A 1,383-nucleotide genomic window follows, 5' to 3' on the forward strand; every position below is an offset into this window, starting at 1 on the left:
TTTTGATACAACCCAACCAGTTAACTGTGCAGTCTCTAATATTATCTGCTCCATCGTCTATGGCAGCAGATTTGAATATAATGATCCAGAGTTTATACTTCTGATAAAGCGAACATCCAGAATTGTTAGACTTGGTGGAAGTCCCTCAATACAGGTATTAATTGCTACTTTTTGAACTATATTCACTGACAGTATTATTTATTTTGCTGTGCATAAAGCATTACTTTGTCAACTTTGACAGATCTTTGACATGTTTCCATCGCTCTTCAAGTGGACTGCGGACAGAAATGAAATACACAAAATATATTCTGCTAATAAGAAACAAAACCGTGCCATCTTCAGTCGCTTAAAAGAGAGTCTGAATTCCCAGATGTGCAGAGGCTTTGTGGATGCCTTTCTGGTTCGCAAACAAAATCTGGAGGTTGGACTTTCTATCATCTTTCAAGTTGGTGTTCTTGGATGTTTAACTGAAGCTCAGGGTGAAACTGTGCATGTTCCTGCCCAAAACTGTAGCTGTGTGTTCATAGAACTTTGAAATGTATCTGAAACCTCTGTTGATTTGCAACTAAACTAAGCTTTAGGATTAGAATGATTTGAGTGACTTTTCTGTTAAATGTCTATGTGCAGAAATCTGGGATTACCAAAAGTCACTTCCATGATGATAACCTTATGATGACAGTCATGAATCTGTTTGCTGCCGGCACTGAGACAACATCCTGGGATGAACCAATTGGATGAAAAGCTTCAGTGCTTCATGAAGCTTCATCTGCCCATCACTATTGGCAATGTCCGGGGGTCCCCTGAGAGTGGAGAAAGCACAAACATCAGGAAACACATAAAACAATTATGAACAGATGAAATTGCAGCAGCCCTGACTGACAAAGGTTTGCAGACGATCTGGCGAGGTGTGAGTCTGAGCGCTGGTCTTAAGAAGCCGGCAATTCCAATTACACTGAGGTGCAGCCTGTCAGCATGATGTGGCAGCTCCGCCCAGGGGTAGAAATGCCGACCCTGAGGGAAGGCCCAGCACTCACGCGGACCATTACAGAAATGAAGACTTATAGGGAACAACTATTCAGCATCCAAAAGTATAGTTCATTTTGACTGACATGACATAAGCAAATGATAATGTTGTCAATGGCAGAGAATTGTATGAAAGCCACTGATACATGTCCAAGAGCATTTGCAATTTGATCAGAGGAAGGAGAAATTGCTACTATGATGTGCAGAAATGACTAAATGTTGTGGAGTTTGCACTAATGGTTTTGAGAATTTTCATTCTGATCTGAGAAGAGCACCAAAGCGACTGAGAAAAACTGTAATTTTACCAAAATGATTGAGAAAGACTATAATTAAAGGGGTATAAAATAACTGGGTAAATAT

At 40.2% G+C, this 1,383-nt stretch overlaps 1 protein-coding gene across 1 annotated transcript in view; it reads left to right on the plus strand.

Annotated features, from left to right (window-relative positions):
* The first annotated feature begins 18 nt into the window (after positions 1-18).
* Positions 19-1,383, plus strand: part of LOC102314372 (cytochrome P450 2K1) — a 4,578-nt gene continuing 3,213 nt past the window's right edge. The window contains exons 1-3 of the mRNA XM_014336006.2: positions 19-154; positions 242-421; positions 628-713. Of these exons, the coding sequence (XP_014191492.2) occupies positions 251-421; positions 628-713 (257 nt within the window). The 5' untranslated portion in view covers positions 19-154; positions 242-250. The remainder of the gene's footprint in view (positions 155-241; positions 422-627; positions 714-1,383) is intronic.

The sequence above is a fragment of the Haplochromis burtoni genome, unplaced genomic scaffold, assembly GCF_018398535.1.
Source record: "Haplochromis burtoni strain Fernald_Lab_line unplaced genomic scaffold, NCSU_Asbu1 Contig_126, whole genome shotgun sequence".
Taxonomy (NCBI): Eukaryota; Metazoa; Chordata; class Actinopteri; order Cichliformes; family Cichlidae; genus Haplochromis; species Haplochromis burtoni.